The sequence below is a fragment of the Vicugna pacos genome, chromosome 5, assembly GCF_048564905.1.
Source record: "Vicugna pacos chromosome 5, VicPac4, whole genome shotgun sequence".
Lineage (NCBI taxonomy): Eukaryota > Metazoa > Chordata > Mammalia > Artiodactyla > Camelidae > Vicugna > Vicugna pacos.
In genome coordinates this window covers 57127151-57147894 of record NC_132991.1, presented here as the reverse complement: position 1 = coordinate 57147894, position 20744 = coordinate 57127151, and the positions used below count along the sequence as shown (strand labels likewise).

The following is a 20744-nucleotide window of genomic DNA, read 5'->3' as shown; positions in this document are numbered from 1 at the left end:
AAGTGAATTAATCTACACAGAAAAATACTGTTGAAACCAACTACTATTATACATCTACATATGAACTGATAAAAGGTGCACTATAAATATTAAATGTACATTTCTGAAATAGAATCTTCTATAACGTGAAAGAATGTAACTAAAATATGTTCTTAAAAAACAAACTAAAGGAACTAGAATATAAAAGCTGGAAACTATTACTTTAAAACTTAAAATATTTAAATGTAAATGTTATTACATATTTCCCCAGGGAGAATTTTAATTCTTAAACAGCTCTGTTAAATTTATTGTATTAATGTCTAACCATGGATGCCAAAAGTGAATGAAATGATGGGAATGTTCCAATGGTATGATCATTCTACCTTTTAGCCAGGATGAAAACAGATATTTTTCTTTTTTCCTCATATACAAATTATTCTTCTGTTGCATCAGTTTTTCCCCTGGAATATTTATCACATCTTTATTTTCCACTATATGTTTATCTACTACCTTCTATAAACTTAGAACCATACCCTTAGACTATTAAAATAGCTTCCTAATAAGTTTAATGTTATCCTATCCCTCTTGATCCAAATTAACTTTAGATCACTATAGATTTATCTTCCCCAAATCCTATTTGATTAGCTTACTACACAAACTGCTTCTCCTGCCATTCAAGGTCTTCTCAATTCATCTTTTTAGCCTTGTCTATTATTCTTACTTCAGATGGTCGGTGTTCCATGTCAACTTCACCAAGTTATACCATCCAGTTATTCCATCAAACACTAATCTAAGTGTTGCCATGAAGTTATTTTGTAGGTATGATTAATATCTATAATCAGTTGACTTTATGTAAAGGAGTTTATTCTGAATCATCTGGCTGGGCTTGATGCAATCAATTTAAAGGCCTCGACAGAACTGACACAGACCTGCTATTGTTTCTGAAGAAGAAGAAACTCCCCCTGTGGTCACCTTCTGCCCTGGAGTTTCTGGGCTGCCCTTCCTGATGGTCTGCCATATGGATTTCAGCCTTCACTGGCCAGCCCCCCAATTGTGTAACTCATTCCCTGAAATAAAAGTGTATATGCATACATCCTACTAGTTCTGTTTCCGAGATGGAACCTTGACTGATCAAGTACTCTACCGTCTTTAGTACTTCATGCGCAGCCCAACTCTTGCCATTTTCCTCACTGATAGAGCTCCTCCTCTAGATGTCTCAGCCTGAAATGGTCATTCCACTCTTGACCCTTGGAAACTCTACCTCCCTCTTACTTTTACAAAACAGGAGTGACTCGTCATACTCTGAATAGCCATAGCTTTCTATCAAGTGCCACTTGAATGGCAAAGAACAGGTCTGCATTTCATGTTAGTTATTTTGGTAAGAAATTCCCCTATGAAAATAAGCTCCAAGGATATATGTCATGTGTCATGTAGCTCTGAAGTGTCAGCAACATTCTACCAAGTTTTAGCAACAGTGCCTTATATATAATAGTCATTTAATGAATTAATGAATAATTAAGTGCTATTCCATACATAAAAAGAAGCAAATCTTTGAAGTCAGATAGACTTCAGTTTTTTTAGTCTGGCTCTGTTTTACCAGCTTTGTGACAAAAGGCAAATTATTTAATCTTTCAGCCTTAGTTTTATATAAAGTGGTGATAACATTAATAATCACTGTACTGGTCCATGGAAACACTAAATCATGTAAAAACACACCAGCACAGTGTCTAGCATAAATTGGGGCTCAAAAAAATGTAACTATTTTGTGTTTATCTTGGAAAGACTATTATGCATTAATTCATTGAACATATATATTGAATACCTACTATGAAACAGGCACTTTGGTAAGTCCTGTGAACAATAAAAAATCAATTAATAATTGCTAACATCTATGACTAGTTATTTTATTCCAGATACTACTCTAACTCATCATGTAACACCTTTATGTCTATAACAACTCTAATGAGAAATTACTATTATCCTTATTTACAGATGAATAACCATAGACACAGAAATGTTAATTAATTTGCCCAAAGACACACAGCTAGTAAGTGCTGGAGTCAGGATATAAACCAAGGCAATCTAGTTCTAGAGTCTATATTTTTTTCTGTTGCACTAAGTTACTTTTCGTGGACATGCATTTGGTTTTCAGGTGGCATACACTCTAACAGAGAAACTTTTCAATAATAACTACTAAACAATCAATTTAAAAAGTGCCACAAAAAAAGGGAATTTGGAAAAAAAAATAATGTTCTTCAAATATTTTTAATGCTACCTGGGTACATATGACATCGCTCAGGAGGCCGTAAGAATGAATGAAACCAACCTGCTCTTCCACATTTTACTGATCTCAGTCTGGAAGCTGTTTCTGCACCCTCTACTTGTGTGGATATCCTACAGTTGTTATGGACCTGTGAATTCGCACAGGCTACTTTTCCATGTAGACAAGCAGATCTCCACTGTCATATTAACCCAAAGAGTTAAAGGTAGTTTTAATTGCAATATAATCTTTCAGTCCTTTATAAAACCAATTTTTCAAAATGAGGCACTTCAATCATTTATAAAAATAACCTCTGCTGGTTTCACTTGAAGGATATAATTCTACTATGATTGATAATACTAAAAAAAATTGAGAATGTGCTTTAAAATAATAGTGGCTTTCTAGATTAAAATTTTCTATGAAGATTTCATCTAGTGTATCAATAGCTAACACGAAGAGTATCTGTGGAAGAGATAGATAATATAAACTCATTTTTTTCTCCCTCAGTGAAGTAAACTTTTCATGCTAAATCATGGTAATCAATCCTCATGTTAAGTTTACAGGGAAATTCACAAGTACTGTAGTGATTGCAAGTATGTTAGTTTTACACAGAAAACATTTTTGAGCATTTTTTTTGCTGCAAAGTCAGCAAGAAAACATACAGTTGCTGCGCTCCACAAAGCTCACTGCAGAGCCACCGTCTGGAAGAACTTCTTCTCAATGGCCTTTTAAATGTTACTTCCTGCTGATTCAGACTCAAACCAGCACTATAGAGGCTCCCTATTAAACACTACTGACTCCCAGTTCAATAAAGTTTTAGAACATTTTTCCTGGAATAATACCTCATAACTAATCTCTCTATATGCCAGTGTACAGTTTACTAATCCACTGTTCTCTTATAAAAATAATTTTATCATTTTCTGTTTTCCCCCATGCCATCTCTGAAGGTCAGTTGCTTAAGTCTCTTATTTTCACTCTGTTATCCCCAAACCCAACTCTTTAATTCACTTTAGTGTCTTCCAAATTTAGATTTCTCTGAAGTCTATTTCAGGTTTAGTACTCACTAATTATAAAAGAACACCTTTCTTCAAAGACCCTTTTGTAAATTGCATTCATTCATTTGTCCCGTTTTCCAACAGCAGCAATGAATCAATTCTTGAAGACATAGAGTATATCTATGTCTTTATTTCTCTATTAAAATTTCTTTATTAAATTTCCCTATTAAATGCAGCCACCTGAACAAAAGATTAAAAAATATGCACTTCTTTCTATGTTGTCTTAATAGTTTAAGTTTTGTTTGTCTCCTTTTTTGGAGGTGGTAACTACACTCATTAAAATTGCAGCATATTTCCACACTAGTTTTTATATTCATCTATGTAATGCAACATTAACTATTTTTAAAGGAAATAAGTTTGTCAGTTGTTTCATTTCCTATAGGCCATGATACTGCAAATAATTTTAACAATAGCTAAAATTGTTTGAGGAAAATAAATTTATGACTTAAATAGAAATTATAAAGGACAGTCTTTTATATTGCAAATAATTTTAACAATAGCCAAAATTGTTTGATGAAAATAAATTTATGACTTAAATAGAACAAAGGACAGTCTTTTCAAAAAAGAATACTTATTTGGAAAGAAAAAATAACTTCCCATATTATGTACTACAAAATTATTTTATTTATGCAATTTTTTTCAGGGATCATCTACGAAGAAATACCAATGCATACGCAATCTTTCTCAGCTCAACCAAAAATTAGCAATATTACTAAAACAAAATGAATTTCAAATATCATATAAACTATTTTACCTTTGCATTATAGGGAATGTAGTGTTTTGATAAAGCTTCTGGAGTATGCATCCATGTTTTGTCTGCAATGAAGAATACACAATGTTAAATTAAATCACAGGTTCTAAGGGTGCCATATTCATTCACTACCATTTGTAAGGAGTCTATGGATAGGAGCACTTCTAATTCTGAGATTCTTTTACTAAACTGAGAAAGAATATCTAGTCATATATAAGAACAATATAACCAGAAAGTAGTTATAGGATTCTTTCCTTAATATAAAATCTTTTCCTTGTAAAAGCTTTCAAGTGATAAAACAATCCTGAATGTCTAAAGAATATTAAAAAATAACATCAGTTGGGCTATGAGCAATTATATCAGTAATGTGAATAATTATGTGTTATCTTTCTTTTTTCATTCTATACTCTCATGAATTACAGGTTATTATTCTTAATTCCCTTTTCAATAAATAGTTAACTGCTCTTTACTCATGATTGTTACTATTCCTTAGCATAAAGAATTAACTATGTAGTAAAGGGAAATTTTAACATTAATCTAACAACTTCACTTACAGAAAGATGACATAAATCAATCTACCAAGTTCACTTAAAAATCAATGTAATATTAGAATCATTTTTTAGTCTCAATTTAGAGAAACACTGATTCAGTGTCCACTACCAGGAGTTTCGGACTTAACCTTGACTTAAATAACCTTAAATGCAGTAATTTAAAAAGTAACTTGAAATTATTACACTAACTAGTGTAAAAAATAATAGAAATAAAAGTAATTAAGAAGATAGAAGATATTAAAACTAATTTGTATTGTCTATTATTGATAGAAATAGAAAATACATTTTCATTCAATTTCTGAATTTTATTTACATATTCCACATATCTTCCAAAAATAGTTTGTGGAACATATTAGCAGGAAAAAAGAAAAAAGAGTTAATGTTTATACAAATCAAATTTTTTTTTTTAAAAACTTCATCTGTCTGCAGTAAAACTTTTCAATATTCAGATATGTTATGTCTTAAGAGGAGTTTTGAGAGTATTTTATTCCTTGTGGGAATTAAAAAATTTAGAATCAATCTTATAAACAGAATAAAATCAAAGACAAATTTTTTACCATGAAAAATATTAAATAAGTGCATACTAAAAGAAAATAGCAGATTACTAACAGATATTTTCAACATTCAGTTCAGAACATTTAAAAGTAATGTTAACAAAAACTAGTTTGATATTCATACGTTCTCAAACTGAGCGAATGTGAAGACAGAGATAATGGCATAGGTTTCTGAAATTTTAATTATTTTAAAACATTTAAAGGAAAAATATAGTAAACATATTTATGGGGTACAATGCAATATTCAAAAGAATTTCTAAGACAAAACATGAGGGATCAATAAAAAATGCTCATGGTGCATTTCAGTGCTATTTCTGACTACTGACATGGATTCGTGACAGCTGTACTTGTGTGAAATATTTTGAGAAGCAATACATTCTAAGCTTCAAAAATCAATATTGACATACTGACACTAACATTAATGTGTAAAACTTTTATTTCTTGTATGGATTTTCATTTTAATTGCAGTTTTCTCTCTATGATTGCTACTGGATAGTAATATAATTAATTCAAGAATAATTTGTACTTAGATGTGGGATATAGTCTTGCTCTTGTATATTAAAATAAATAAATCACAATACTGTACACCAAAACAATAAAAACATCAAAGACTTGCCTTCAGGAAACCTAAAAAGATATCCAATTTCTTTTTTTACCCCTTAACTCAATTCTTCTCATGTCTCCTTTTCTAAAACACACCACATAGCTCAGAAGGATGTAAAGTCTAACTAAAGTCTGAATATGATGGTTCATTCCAGTCCTGAGGCAGAGAGATAATTGCTTTCTCGTGTAAACCACTATTATTTGAAAACTGATGATACTGCCTTTGTCATAGTCTCATAGTACAGTAACCAAGAAAGAGGGTAGGATATCTAGCTGTTACTGGTGACAGACCAATATAATCACAGTATTAATTACAAAACTAAATAGTGGATAAGCTGCAGTTATTACAACAACAACAAAAACCTACATCCATACATCAAGGGCTGACGGTTTAGCGGTTATTCATCACATAGCTCTGGTATAAGCAGTGCACTTATTAAACCTGAAGGATTTCCCAAATGAGTACTTCATGTCATTCTAATTTATACTTTGGCAAAAGAAAAAACTGACAGAACAAAACTCTTTGTGTTAACTCATATAAATGTGATTGACCCTGAAGAGAGGGTACAGATGATGGTCCCTGGTCACTACATGTACCCACAGAAGATATCAGATATATGGAATTGGTGTAGAAACAGGAACATAGACACTCTAGAATGTGTTCCCTTCCTTGAAATTAAACTATTATCACTAACTCAATACTGAACATTCACACAAAAGGAAATGCCATCATTGCAAACTATTTGACAGGTGTCAAACCACTGTGACTACTGGGTCAATAAATCTAGGTATTCAAAATGTATTTAGGGTAATAGCTCATCAAGAAAGATGCAGTAAACTTCATTATTCTTATATCACCAGAGCTTAACATAGTGAAAGCACCTACTTTGAATATATTAAATATAAAATTAAATATTGTCAGATGCATGCATTTGAATAACATTTTCATAGAAAAGAAAATACTATTAAATATCATTGAATTTTTAATGCTTTGCACTATGATTATATGTACTAATTAGTGTCAACTGATAAGTTAAAGAATATGAAGTATAATTAGTTGAATTATTTAATCACATTTATTCACTTGCTGTGTTTTACACTTTTTTAACTAAATGATTCTTTTTTGATATAATAAATAGAATGTAGGATTTTAAAAATTCAAAAAGCAAGCTAACATAGAGAAAGAAACTATTAAAATATATTCATTAAAATTTAATCAACGATTATGAGGTTAGATAATTTTTACAGACCTCTTCAAAATAGTCCAAATTGATGCAATTCTAAAGCATTCAGTCTTTTTCAAAACCTATGAGCAACTCTACTAACCATTAAAGCATTTGCATAGAAAGTCAGCAAATTCAAAGAATTGAATACCAGACAAATTACTAATTGGGAGATTTAATAAAAAGAGAAAAAAAATCATGTTTAAGATAATTATCTCTTTTCCTTAGGTTTCTGAGGCCAAAGATGATTTAGTAAGGTTGCCTGTGATAACCAAGTAAATTGAATATCTATGAAATATGAGATAAGCTTTTACTGATAGAAGACCATCTTGCTTTGTTTCGAGTATAGTACACTGTATGTTGATGCTAGCTATTGGAAAGATGGCTTGAATTATATATTCTCTAGGGCTATAATTACAGCTCCCAATTGTTAGGATATATAAATTCTCTCATAAAATTCCAGTTTTGCATCTCAAATTAAAATTCAACCAAATAATGCCATTGGTTGAAACTAGAAGCACGGGCCCCCAAGAATTTTTCCTTTAACAGCCCTACTAAATAAGAGTCCAAAGTGATTGGTGAATTTAAAGTAAAACTTTTGACGTCAAGTTCTAATTTGGAATTAGAGTAAAACATTGATCACTAATTTCCTGATAAAAATATTTAATCATCAGACTTGAAACAATAAGTCAAAAGAAATTTAAAGAGAATGCAACAAGGCAGGAAATAACAAGTGCTTCTGCTCTTTCAGCTTCCTGATGCTCTAAATCACTCTAATTTTCCTCATGGTTGTACTCTCACTGTCTTCAAATGAGACAAACATACAATTGATAGTTACTTATCTTACTATCCAATTCTTGGGACTTCTCAATGAAAAACCACTCCAAACCCCCTTCAAACAAAGAGTAAATTAGAAATGTGAAGTTTCAACTTTAAAATCATGGGAAGGGGAATTGTAAGCAAATAAAAAAAGAGAAGGTCTAGAAATGTTTTTAAGAAACAAGATAATGTGATTAGAGTGATGAGTTGTGATAGAAGATTTTTATTATTTTATTCAAAATACTTCCATACATCAGAGAATTATTTCTAGATTTTTCGCTAGTAAAGGGAATTAAAAGAAACATTATTTTACTTTTAGTATATGTTTAAAATCAGAAGCAAACTACAGACTGCAATAAATGTCATTTTGCCTTCCTCTTATTGAGGAAAATAAGTAAAATAAAAAATTACACAGAGATGTTAAGATCTCTCATAAAATTCCAGTTTTGCATCTCAAATTAAAATTCAACCAAATAATGCCATTGGTTGAAACTAGAAGATGTTAAGATCTCTGTGTAATTTTCACACTAATATTGAATTGGCTCCCAGGTCCTTTAAATGGGGACACTTACCTTTCTTCCTGCTAAAAGCACGGTTCATGATGAGAATCAGCCAAATAGATGTGCAGTTCAATAGCCCTTTATATCCTATAAAAATAAGAAAAAATTAAAAAATAAAGGAATGTTGACCAACCTCTTTGATGCAAATGCATTTTAATCACAAAGCCTTTTTAAGTTGTTTAAATGTTTACAAACAGTATTCTGAAATGTACTGAAGGACACTGGGTAACAATAAATATAAGAACTCATAATATTATGAGTGGCACTGCTGATAAAAACAATATATCAAATGAAATTCTTCCAAAGTTCCTTAATTTTCTTGTCTTTCTCTTAATAGACATCTATCACTAATTATCTTTACCTACAAATTTAAGAAGAAAGAAGAGAAACTTCTCCCTGAGCTTGTTGGTAAGAAGTGTGGTAATGTTTTGGGTTATCATTAACAACAGTAGTGGATAAACACAAGTCTTTTGATTATGACAAGTAGGGGTCATGACCCCCCAATCAGGCTATGCTGAGCAGCACTGTGACCCATGATGCTTCATGTGGCTGCTGAATGTCTGCTGAAACCAAGGCAATGGTACACTTCCCTCCCCTCTCAGACCAAGTCGAAAGCCTTGCATCTCTAAAGTCACCTTCAGAATCATTCATCCCTAGTCTTGAAGAAGAGAGTACATTCATAGCCAGATAGCTCTATGGTCCTGTCCCATAGGATCTAAGAAATCCAGTTGCCTTCCCTCATTTCATCCCATCTCCATCTCCTTCAGTTCAGACTGGCAGTGCTTCTGCTGGAGTAGCTGATTAGGTCTGCAGTTCACAAAAATACTAATCTCATAAAAGGACTCTTTGTCCATACCATTGGTGTTCTCTGCTACAAGACTGACTGAGAATTTTCCAAATCTTTAAGTACTGATTCCATTTTGCTTAACAAATTCATTTCCTTCTCTCATTCCACTATAACATTAGATAGAACCAAGCCACTCCTTCAACATTTTGCTTAGAAATTTCCTCTGCTAAATATCCAATTTCATCGATCGCAATTCTACCCGCCACAAAACCCCAGAACACAAATACAATTCAGCCGAGTTTTTTGCCACTTTATAACAAGGATCATTTTTTTCACTATTGTTCAAAAACACATTCTACTTTTCCGAGACTTTATCAGAACAGCCTTTACCGTTTATCTTTCTGCTGACACTCTGTTCATGATTATCTACGCATTCTCTAAGATGGGGGCTTTCATCTCCAACTCTCTGCTTTCCTTTCTGACCTCCCACCAGAACTGCCCTTAGTAGTCCCTTCAAAATAATCTTGGCTTCTTCTAACATGCACTTCAAAACTCTTCTAGCTTCTCCCCATGGTCCAGTTCCAAAGCTGCTTCCACATTTTTAGGTATTTGTTACAGCAGCATTCTGTCTCTCAGTAACATCTTTTTCTTGGTCTGCTCAGACTGCCATAACAATGTACTATAGACTGGGTGGCCAAAAGAACAGAAATTTATTCCTCACAGTTCTAGAGGCTGGAAGTCTGAGAGTCATACTTCAGGGTGTCAGCAAAGTGGTACTCTAGTGAGGATCTTCTTCCTGGCTGTAGACAACCACCTTCTGTCCATCTCCTCACATGAGAGAAAGAGAGAGGGAGGGTACTCTTGTCTCTTCCTGTTCTCACTAGAACACTAGCCTGATCATTGGGGCCCCACCTTCATGACCTCACCTAAATCTAATTAGATCCCAGAGGCTCTATCTTTAAATATCATCATTTTGGGGATGAGGGCTTCAACATATGAATTTGGAGGGACATAAACATTCAGTCCATAACACTCTCCATAAATCTACACAGCAGTTAAAGCACAGCAGAGAAATTAATTTTTATCATAAGACATTATTGCAGTGAAATTACTGGTATCTCTGTCCTTGCATTTCTACTACTGAATTAAAACAGTTAACTAAGTTACAAAATATTATAACCAGGCACTGTTTTGTAGACTTAGATAATGACACAATAATATCACTCTGTTATTCACCACACACTTTGGTCATCTTCTCATGACATAAACTATTAATACAAGATAGGTAGAGAATACACTCTAAGAATTAGAATACCAAGATAACTATGCCATATATATTAACACTATAATATGGTTTATTTTATATAGTATAAAGGTATTGTTATTACATAAATAATGATTTAAATTACTTCATTTTCTACAGTTAATTTATTCATTTGTTCAGAAACTGTATTGATCACCAGTGCCAGGCATTCTGCAAGATGCCAAGAAATACAGGAAGGACAAAACATGTTCTGTACTCTCTCAAGAGTTACTTTTCACCTAGAACCTAACAGACATGGTTGTTAATTGAGCATATCCTGGAGGAATACATGAAGATAAAAAACTAGCAGAAAAGAAACATAATGTATCCAAATGTAAGATTCAACTTTCCTGGAAAAATAAAACAACCAAATACCATGACATCTATTAATCAGAAGATCAAATTCAGTACACCTCTTCATCACTCAAATTTCATCAGTTTCAGGTAGGCATTTTCAACAATAGTAGATGGTAAAATACAAAGGCATTTCATATTATATAAATAAAAAATCTATAAAATTAAATATATTGTGTCTTTTAGATTAGTATATATTTAATTTATATAGTATAAACTCTTTGGGGGCATATAGAAAAAAAAGAAAAAAAGCTTAGGATAATTGTATAAAGTTCAGTAGGACAAATAAAGAGAGCATTAAAAAAAAACTATGATTCTATGACTCTAAAACACTGCAAGGATTTTTGCCTGCTCATAAAACACACAGATACAAATGTCAATGAGTATCAGATAAGTCATTCTTATAATATAAATAAAAAACAGTAATTTCACTTTCCAAACACATTTTTTAGCCTATTTATTTGATCCTGTGGCACTCTACATGTCTTCTGTGTAAAACACCTTACTTCCCCTCCCTATCTATGCCCACATGTACATAAAGCAGTGCATGACATTAAGCATCAGTCTACTTACACTTGTTTAATGTATTAATAATACATGTTTTAATGCACTTTATAGTTGAAACAATAAGATATACATTATCAATTTAACATGTTAATAAGCTCAACTTATCATGCCTATTTTAGTATAAACCTATTTTATTTCAATTTACAACATAACATAATTCTTTTTAGATAAACTTTTTATAAACGCTTTTTTCAGTGGCTACATACACAGGGATGCACAATTCCCCTATCATCAAACAGTTGTTTCTAAATTTCAACTAAATATATACAAAGAGAATAACTGACATAAAAAGTATCTTTTATTAGTTTTTCCCATAAAATAGCACCCCAGAGGAAAAAAAAAATCACTAGGTCTAAAATACTATTTCGGTTTCTATTTTTTTTTTTAATTAAACATGAAGGGGTTGTAACAGTTTACATGGCCACCAGTTATATGTGACGACACTCATTTAACTTCACACTCCCTGGGACTGAATATTGAATATTGTGTGTCTCTGGGAGTATTTGCATGTGCTATATACTTTTTATAATTCTGTTTTTGAAATATAAAACTCTTCAGGATTAACAGTACTATACAGTATTATATGAGAACTTACACTAATCTCCCCAGTGGCATTTAAAAAAGAGCCATTATCACTCAATGAATAACCCAAACCTTTCTCAGAAATTTACATTGCCACTTTCCCACGTATTAAATTCAGCTCTACAGAACTATTTGGACACTTCTGCTTCTGTCCAAGATGAAGTAACAGAGGCTGTATTTATCTTACCATCTGAAATACCTAAAACATGAGATAAAATGTATGAAACAATGACTGTTAAGACATTAGACATCAGGCAACAAGGGGCAGTGATTCATGAGATGAAAAACAAATACGGTAAGCCCTACAATTCCTGCAGCTTAATGCACAGAGAAAGCTACCAGACTATGGTCCAGAGAGGTGGCATTTGTCTGACCCCAGCGATTCCCCTGCGTTTTGGAGATATAACTGAGAATGTGGTGACATGAAGATGCCTATTTTGCAGTCCAGGGCACTGAAGAGAGAGCTTCAGAGAGACAACGAAATACACCTGCAGAAAATCCTTCTTGCGGTTGATAATTACCCATGACTGAGGGAATAGCCACCCACAAAGTGTCCATAGCTCACACACAAACCAACAGTGAGGAAGGAAAATTTTGAATTTACAGAACTGCAATTAGATTACTAATAAGAGTCTCAGCCCACTTATCAGTGCGGAAAACTTAAGCTCGGATAAATGCTGCTTTGGCCCCACCTAATAAATCTTAAAAACAAGACCCAAAAGAATTAGACTATTTCCAAGTAACTTCCCTATATCCCAAACTGTGCTCCAAAAGATTTTAAGGACTATAAAGATGATTAGCACCCAACATGGTAAAACTCATAATATCTGGCATCCAATAAAATATGTGTGTGTGTGTGTGTGTATGGCAGTGGTGGGAAAGGACATTCAGACACATTACCTACACTCAAGAAGCTAGGGGACATATTAAGCAGTTTCCAATTAGAGACAGAGGAGATACACAAAATGCCCAAATCGAACTTCTAGAAATGAAAACCACAATATATAAAACAAAAAATACAGTATGAGAGTAATGGCAGATAAGACATTGCAGAAGAAAAGAGTAGTGAAATTGAAGATACAGTCATAGAAACTATCTAAAATGAATATCAACAGAAAAAGAGTCTAGGAGGCAGGCAGGCAGGAAGAAGGAAGGAAGGAAGGAAGGAAGGAAGGAAGGAAGGAAGGAAGGAAGGAAGGATGAGAAGGACAGAGACAGGGTGTTAGGGAGGATCACTGAATTATGGAAACACTTCAAGCAGTCCAAGAGTTCCTGAAGGAGAGGAGAGAGAGGAAGGAGGTGGAAAAATATTTGAAGAAATAAAGGCTGAGAATTTTCCAAAGGATGAAAAATAATAAACCCTGAGATTCAACAAGCTTAAACCCCAAATACAAGAAACAAAAAGAAAACCACACCATGACACATCATAGTCAAATTGCTCAAATTCAAGAACAAAGAGGAAAATCTTAAAAGAAGCCAGAAGAAAAGACATCATGTACAGAGGAACAAAGATTAGGAAGGCAAAAGGCTCATATCCGAAACACTGCAAACTAGAACACAGAGGAGCAACATCTTTAAAATATGAAAAAGACCAAAGTTTAATCAAGAAGAAACAGATAATCTAATTATATGGGGAAATATGAGTGGTTTTCTTCCCTCAGGTCCATTTTGAATTTCTTAATACAGCATCATTATATCTATTTTTGCTTTTATCTTTCTTAAGGATCCAGAGGCGAGATCCTATATTACATATTTATAAGATATTATAAATATCATTAAGCAATCTTATTAATTCTTTGATATCTATAGTAAGTCTGGTTATGTTCAAAAATACAAATGGAATATTTAAACATGATCAAGAAAAATTCAAAATTCATAATTTATTCATAATTTATTGAAACATTATCACTCTAAGTTTAAAGCAAATTAGGAAGAGTTTTAAATCTCTAAATAAAATTTTTCAAATACATTATAAACATTAAAGGTAGATGTCATTAGGTGAATTATTTTAATCCCAAATTTTATTTAAAACTTAGTAACCACATTAACAAAACACCATGAGGCTAGCTGGTATTTATTTACTCTATAAATAATTTATAGAGTTCGTATGCCTAATTTTGAAAGAAGCTGAAGTCAACAATCATTTTTTAAAATAAATCCAGCATATCCAATTTTGATAACTAATTTACCAAAGGAAATCCACAGATATTCATAAACCAGTTCAGAAGTTAAGAGTGGCTTTTTAATGAATGGCAGTTTCCTGCTTTGCAACCTGCTGCCCAAGCTCTTACTTTAAATAATTAAATCATACTGTTATGACTAAGGAAGCTCTGGTATGGTATGAATATTAAAAGCTGTAAAGCAGCTGGGTCTGAATCTCATTTTTATCCTTATGAGTGCATTTAATACCAAATTTTCCTGGAATTCTTTCAAGGTTCAAAGAAAAAACCCCTCAAAATTGATTAAAACGTGGTTCACATTAATATAAGTCATAAATCACTTTAAAATCCTGCTGTGCACTAAGAGATCAGAGATGATGCTAAAATAATGAAATCTAATCATTAGGTTTAGCACTATGTAGGATGGTAAACTAGTGAAGTTAAAAAAAAATAAAATTGCTTCTCCTGTGAATGCATATAAGATGTATTTTTTTACTCTCAAAATCTTCCGTGTGCTTTTTTGAATATGTAGTTCAGGAAGGTAATCATGAGAGAATGTCAGACAATTTTGGATCCTGCATTAACTCCTCCACGTTGCTAAACATTCTGAAGTAGTTGCTAACAATTGGAACTTCATTACTTGCAACAGTTAACAAAACTTCCAAAATCCTCCTGGGAGAACTCAGCTCATTTTTGATACTCTACAGGATCTAATTAGTGTCTATTGTAAAGGTTCTCTGCTTAAATCTCCTAATTATAAGGCATCTTATAATATTCTTCCTTGTATTTTAGGACTGTAATTTGCAAAGGGACCTTTGCTTTTGTAGGTCAATACTAAGTGTAGCCAAGAAAACTAAACCAGTACACAAGCTGAGACAAATTTCACAGGAGGGGAAGTCACACGATATGTGTTTAAGAGGCTATACATTTATAAGAAATAGCAACACTGGTGTTTTCTGAAATTCCCTAACTTGGGATATAAATGCTTATCATCATTTTTCTTTGTTTAAAATAATATTGACTGTATCTCTTTACACTAGAAAAATTCTTTGCTTTCCAATAGATACATTTTGAGATCATATTATTTGACAAGCATTTTAATGGAGAAGTAAAAGTAGGTAGGATATGGTTCCTGCTTTCAGATACCTTCCCATCTTTGAGAGGTAGGGGAGGATGGGTATGGGGCTCTGGAGATAGAGACAAGCACATAAAAGAGGTAGATACCATTGAAAGTGAGAGAATGAAGCGTAGAATGGCTGCTTTGTTCTCAGGGGAAGCTTCCAAGTGCATGTGAACAGTCTCCTCCCAAACAGGTACCGACTAAAGGTGGGAGGAGGAAAGAAGGTTTCAGGCAAAAGCACAGAGGCTGTGTGGTGCATGTTGATGACAGCACGGGGCTTGGAGCCACAGTGCTAGTCGCCTTTTGGGGCCACCCTGGCCCTCCCCAAGGCTCTCATCTAGACTATTCTGCAACAGCCTTGACTAGGAGCTGGAGGAGGGCTAAGGAGAGCTTTGACACTTGGTAACGTAGCCAACTCTTCAGCATGGCTTATATACGATAAAACCTTAACATACAAGGTCCAGAAATGCCAGGTCTCTGGAACAAAACGAAAAGAGCTTGAATTTCCTCCAATGCCCAGAGTGAGGTCAAAATAAAGGCTACATACAATGACTCAAAAAGAAAAACAGGCTTCTAGAGCATATCCCTAATGACAACGAAAGCTACACAATTTGAACAACTTTATTCTGACCATAACATTTTCTACTGTAAGAGGATTTGAATGAAGTATGTTCAAAAGTCTTCTCCAGAGCTGTAGAGCCTCTCAGTGTTGTGCAGTATGTGGGCAATAATTATGGCAATGTTGGGATAGCAGAAAACTTCGTGCAGGGACTGAGTATCAATCAGCCTGGAGGTGGCGCCACCACTCAGTCCCTCCCGAATAAGGATAACCGCGCTCCTTTTGGTGCCCTTACAACCAAAGAAAGCTCCAGGGAAGGAGCTGTAGTGGAAATCAGTTTGAGAACTGAGCAACCCCTGGGGCATGATGAGGATCCCACTATACTTCCATGAGTGTCTATAAAATTCTGAGCTAAACTTTGGCAGGCTTGGCCCAGAATCTTTCAATAATTAGATACTGAGATTTTTCATGAAAACTTCATCCAATGATCAATGAACTATTTTCCTCCCTGGGTTTTCTTCATTGCCTTATGTGCTTAATGGGAAGTCAGCTACCTTCTTTAAAACGAGATAATCACAAAAATAAATAAATTATGCTAAGAGAAATGTTTTAAAAGACAAATAAAACTATGTATTGAAACAAACATTATTTACCGCAGAACACACATGACTCTTTCATATGTAGATCTAAAAGTAACCTAGGTTTAGTTTCATGTTGAACCCTAGATTTTGAACTTCTTTGTAGAAGTCCTACTCAATATTCCACCCCACCCCTTTTTTTAAATCACAACAATTCACTGTCTTTCCTCTTTATTTTGATTATACCCAAAAGGACTCTATCTTTTTAGGCCTGCTGTTTTCATCATTTCACTAAACACTTTGATATCCCATATCCTAACTGTCCATGAGTACTTTGGGATCCAATTACTGAGGTAACATTATCTTTGGTAAAACTGTTTGAATTCCTTTGGAAGACTAGAATAAAACAGCTTGACTGCTCAATTAATGCTATTACAGTCTAGGACTCAAGACATTGTGGATTTTAAGACCAGAATTTGTAAAATGTATGTTGTTTTAAGATTCAGTTATCTCTGCAAAGAACATAAAATTTGTTACTTCAGTTTCAAGTTTTCTGCCTTTTATTAGGGTATTTCACTTGAAAGGATACTTTCATTTAAATGTCTTGCTTTAATGTGATCGGTTTTTAGATTAGTATTTTGTACGGTAAGCAGTTTTTATCTTTACATTAAATTCTAACAATCAGTAATTATAAATGTGCATGGATTTATCATTTTTAATTATTTTATACAGGTTTAAGCCAGTTTTGTTTAAGACACAAAAGAGAGTGAAAAGAGAGATTATTTCTTTTATCAGCTCTTAAAGCAGCCCTCAGAAGAAACTTCTCATGTCTTTACACTTGATATCCAGGGTATCTCACAATGGGCTTCATTGGGAGGAAATTGATGGGCAGGAAATCGAATCCTCCAAAAACACAGTCTCCAAATATTTCCACTGGAAAATCTTGCTCTCCTTACTGTTAGAGACGCTGCTGTTACTCTCAGAGGCACCACACGTGCCTACAGGCAATACTGCTCGGTCAGAGTTAACAATGCCTTCTGCCTCTGCTACTACAATCGAAACTTCCTATTTTTTAACTTGAGTGGGACTATGGTAACCTTAAACCTGCTGGCTTTCTTCCTGTGGGCTTTCTACAAGTCTTTCCCATCTAGCTGGCAAAACATTTCTCCTCAGAAATCTCTGACTTCATCACCATCCTGACAATGCTGAACTTCACCCTCGCCCTGTGATCCTGGAAAATGACAAAGGTTAAAGAAATCCCTCACCCCTTTGTGTTCTGGAAAGGGCTTGCTGCGAAGACCCACCCTTCCCCACAAGACTTAGATAAGATTCAGGGCACTCTTATTTACCCAAGACAAGGCCAGACTTATACCCTCTAAATTTCCAACCTTTGCTTCATTAGTGATTAGCTGAACTGTTGGTGCCACTGACCAATTTGGACAAAATACCTACTACCTTGATTTGACCAAACTTTATCTAAGCATCTCTACTTCCCCAGGCTCCTGAACTTTGACCCACCTTCAAGCCTAGCAGCCCCAACCTTTCCTTCACAGTCTTTCCTAAGAAGAGGCTGACCTCAGAGTGGAACACTCTCTGGTCTACTGTCCCTAATCACACCATCCTCACTCATTCTACCTTCTCACTCACATCCCATCCTTTCTAGCCTTGCTTACTCCTCCTTGTACAAGAAAAGCCTTTTTCTGCCCAGCCTTTGAGACACCTGGCTTGCAGATCTTATGCTTGGCACATTCTCCCTACTGCGATCAACCCCTCCCCCTTATTGTGGTAATCTTTTCAAATAAGGTAGGTCTCTTCTTACCTAAATCCAGATTTAATTTTTATTTGACATTCCACGGGATCATATTTAGAAAGACTTCTGGCAACAACCTCAACCTACTTCACTGAATTACTTTGCAAATTTTCCTTTGAATAGATGCATCCTTTTCTTATGAACTAGATGCTATGTGACTAACTACTATATATAAAATAAACAGCAAGGTCCTACTGTATAGCCTATAATGAGAAAGAATATGAGAAAGAATATATATATATATATATAACTGAATCACTATGCTGTACACCAGAAATTAACACAACATTGTAAACTAAATATACTTCAATAAAAAATAGATCTAGTAAATATCTGTTTAATTACAAAGTGAAAGAACAAATTACGTTTTCTAAAACAATATACATTTTATTGTAATACAAACACATGCCTTACATCCCAAAATCTGTTGAAAATGTATAACAATAAAAAAGTCCTGAATTAATTTGAAGATATTTTTGGTTAGGAAATTCTCTAAGATTGTTCAGTAATCCAATTAACAAGCTATTCTCTTGCCTTATTAAACATATGCACAAAATTATGACAAATTATGGAAATAAAGACAATGCACTTAATACAAGAAAACATTTTAAACAAGCCTATAATGATAATAGTCATGATCATTCTCTGTTATAAAAAAGTGTCTCCTGTGTTGGAAGAGAGAAATCTACTGAAATAATATATAAATTAGTAAATAATTTGATAAACTATAATAATTTGCTGAAACTATAAATTAGCAAATAATTTGATAAAGCCATGTATATTTTCAGAGTAAAGTCAAGCAAACACTGATTGTTCCAACACCAAAAGTGAAGAAAAAATTTACTATAATAAGGCCAATTTCTTGATCTAGGTTAAACTTTTCATAGAAACAAAATTCTAAGAAGAGAAGGAAATGAAGACAGTATCTACCTAAGGATAAAGAAGGAAATACTTGTAAACGAGAAAGGAATAAAAAGTCATTAATACATGAACCAAATGGAAAATAGTGTGAAAACATAATGGCTAAAATCATAAAAAGCCATAAAAATGGGACTAAATTGCAGAATGGGTAAAATTTATAAATTAATTGCTGAGTGCAAAGATTACATGGAGACATGCTCCTTTACTCTTACAAAATAGAGTCAAGATATATTTTAAAAAAATAAGAGATTTAGAGAATAGAAATAAAGGTACCCAAGTCTAGATATTATAAATACCATAGAGAGAGAAAAATAAAGAGAGCAAGATATAGTTGAAACAATTATGAAGTGAATTTTCACAGAATTAAAACAGATTATGAAAAATGTCAAATTGAAAGTTGCAGACTTAGACAAGTCATAGTAAAATTTACAATAGCAAATACAAAAGACAATAGGCAATACTTGCAGGCAGAAACAGATCGCCTAAATAGTAGCAGGAACTAAATTAACGGTAAACTTCCTAACAGTAAAACAGGTGCAAAAAGACAAGCAAGCAATATTTCCAACATACTGTGGAAAAAAAGAAAACATTGAACTAGGACTGTTATATGGAGTAACTACAATATACAATGTGAGGGAGTAATAACTACATTGAAAACAAACAATGCCTCAGAATTGTTATAACTGAAAAAGGACTTTTTTTAGTTTAAAGAAGGTCCTAAAATACTCATTTTGGCCTAGAGCAAGAAAAGAATTTCTTGAAAAAATATGCAAACAGAAATATGTGATTACATCATAGTTAAAGATTTCACTTCAGAAAAGGTAACCATAGAAGATGTAATAGACAAATGACAAATTTGACAGAAAAGTTCTCTCTCTAAATTTGATAGTAAATAATATTTAAAATACACAAAGACTTTCCTAAAAATCAGTTTTAAAGTCAGTGACCTCCCCCAAAAACGGACAAATGATAAAGACTGTCACTTTACAGAACAACCCAAAAAGCTAAGAAGCATACAGATGCTCAAACTTATTAGTAGTCATGAAAAGGAAAATTGAAACCATATCACTTTACATTAATTTGACTGGAAAAATTAGAAAATTGTGTAATGCCAAGTATCGGTGATGTCGTGAAGTTATAACAATGGTTCTCACATTCACATGTTTGTTAGATTCACCTGGGAAGATTAAAAACTATAAGACGTCAAAGATTCACTCTGTCTATTTCCATCTAAATATAAAGTCCTGACTTCAGCATCTTAAAAGAACCCTCCAGGTCATTCTAACATGAAAGCAGAGCTGAGGAGAACTAGGACACAGTAACCTTCAGGCAGTATTGGTGACAATTTATAAATAGCGTGGCTCATTTGAAGAACAATCGATAGCACTTAAACTAATTTAATGTTCATATACTGTAAAACTCAGAAATGGTTCGTGAGTATTCATCCCAAAGGAATTCTCACAGATCTACAAAGGACTTCTGTGAGAAATCTCATTCATGTTTGTGGTGTAAGGAGCTAGAGGCAATCTGGCTGGCTATCACCAGTAGAAGAGACAGGCGAAAGGTGGTAAATCACGGAGAACTACGTAGAATGATCAATTGAAAACAATGATTTAAGTGTGCACGTAACAACATGAATGGTTCTTAGA

At 33.4% G+C, this 20744-nt stretch overlaps 1 protein-coding gene across 6 annotated transcripts in view; it reads right to left on the bottom strand.

Annotated features, from left to right (window-relative positions):
* The window catches only part of GULP1 (GULP PTB domain containing engulfment adaptor 1), a 231510-nt gene that overhangs the window by 78363 nt on the left and 132403 nt on the right, over window positions 1–20744 (bottom strand). For all 6 annotated transcript variants that reach the window (XM_072961279.1, XM_031678284.2, XM_072961282.1 and 3 more), the window contains 2 exons: window positions 8368–8442; window positions 4049–4110 (listed from right to left, as the gene is read on the bottom strand). In XM_072961279.1, the coding sequence (XP_072817380.1) occupies window positions 4049–4110; window positions 8368–8395 (90 nt within the window). In that variant the 5' untranslated portion in view covers window positions 8396–8442. The remainder of the gene's footprint in view (window positions 1–4048; window positions 4111–8367; window positions 8443–20744) is intronic.